This window comes from Cystoisospora suis (assembly GCF_002600585.1).
Source record: "Cystoisospora suis strain Wien I chromosome Unknown contig_5727, whole genome shotgun sequence".
In the NCBI taxonomy this organism is placed as follows: domain Eukaryota; phylum Apicomplexa; class Conoidasida; order Eucoccidiorida; family Sarcocystidae; genus Cystoisospora; species Cystoisospora suis.
Window position 1 is genome coordinate 207 of NW_027158517.1, and position 961 is coordinate 1,167.

General features: G+C 41.9%; 1 protein-coding gene across 1 annotated transcript in view; it reads right to left on the minus strand.

Annotated features, from left to right (window-relative positions):
* Positions 1 to 212: 212 nt before the first annotated feature.
* CSUI_009533 (gas41) overlaps positions 213 to 961 on the minus strand; it is a gene marked incomplete at its 3' end in the record, with an annotated part of 5,048 nt that continues 4,299 nt past the window's right edge. The window contains exon 5 of the mRNA XM_068069648.1: positions 213 to 383. Within this exon, the coding sequence (XP_067918375.1) occupies positions 213 to 383 (171 nt within the window). The remainder of the gene's footprint in view (positions 384 to 961) is intronic.

Genomic DNA, 961 nt, shown 5'->3' on the forward strand with positions numbered 1-961 from the left:
ACGGCCTGCGTCTCGCCCGCCGTGTTTAGGGGGAGAGGAAGAGAACAAACGGATGAAAGATTCACTTACTTTTCTTCAAGGGGAAGAAACGGAGACAGCATAGAGACAGGAAGAACACGGAAGACTAGACTGGAGAGGGGAAGAAACAGAAAGGGCGTGATACAGCAGCAGAGAGAAGAGAGATAAGATTGTGTCTCTGCTTTGTTGCTTACTTGGACGAACGCCTGCGCATTGAGATGGAGCTTCAGTTCCTCTTCTATGCGTGTAGGCTGCTGAAGGAAATACTTCTCTAACGGATGAGGAGAAGCGAGCTTATGGGGTCCTTCCATAAGTGTATCGTAAAACAAGTCACGAGGCTCATGAATCAAGACTTCGTCGAGTGTCTATACACCCGCACAAAACCAGAGAAAGAGAGAGGGGAAGTGAAAGAAAGAAATCGAGGAAAAAAGCAAGATGGCAGAAGAGAAACATAGATAGCAATTACCAGAAGAAGAAGAAGTAAGACACATCTATGCAGTCAAAGGAGGAACAAGCAAATACGCTAGTAAGAGATAAGTGCATGCATAGAGATAGACAGAGAGAGATACACAGATAGAGACAGATCGGAGAGAGCTAGATAGATTGGAGATAGATAAATCAATACAGGAATCGAAAGACCATAGATAGGTGAACAGATAGATAGATAGATAGATAGACTAAGATAGGAAGATAAATAGATAGATTGATTGAAGATAGAAAGATAGATAGTTTGAAGATAGATAGATAAATAGGTCAGAGATAGATAGATAAAGATAGGAAGACAGATAGAGCGTGAGTAGCGCATTTCCCTTTACTAAAGAGGAAAAGCAAATGTATTGTAAGCAATCCCAAGAGGAGGCATTTTTCAAGATGGAACCGACGACGCCCCATGCATGTTTTGAATGATCTAAATCCACGTGCATACATATTCATACAGATACAG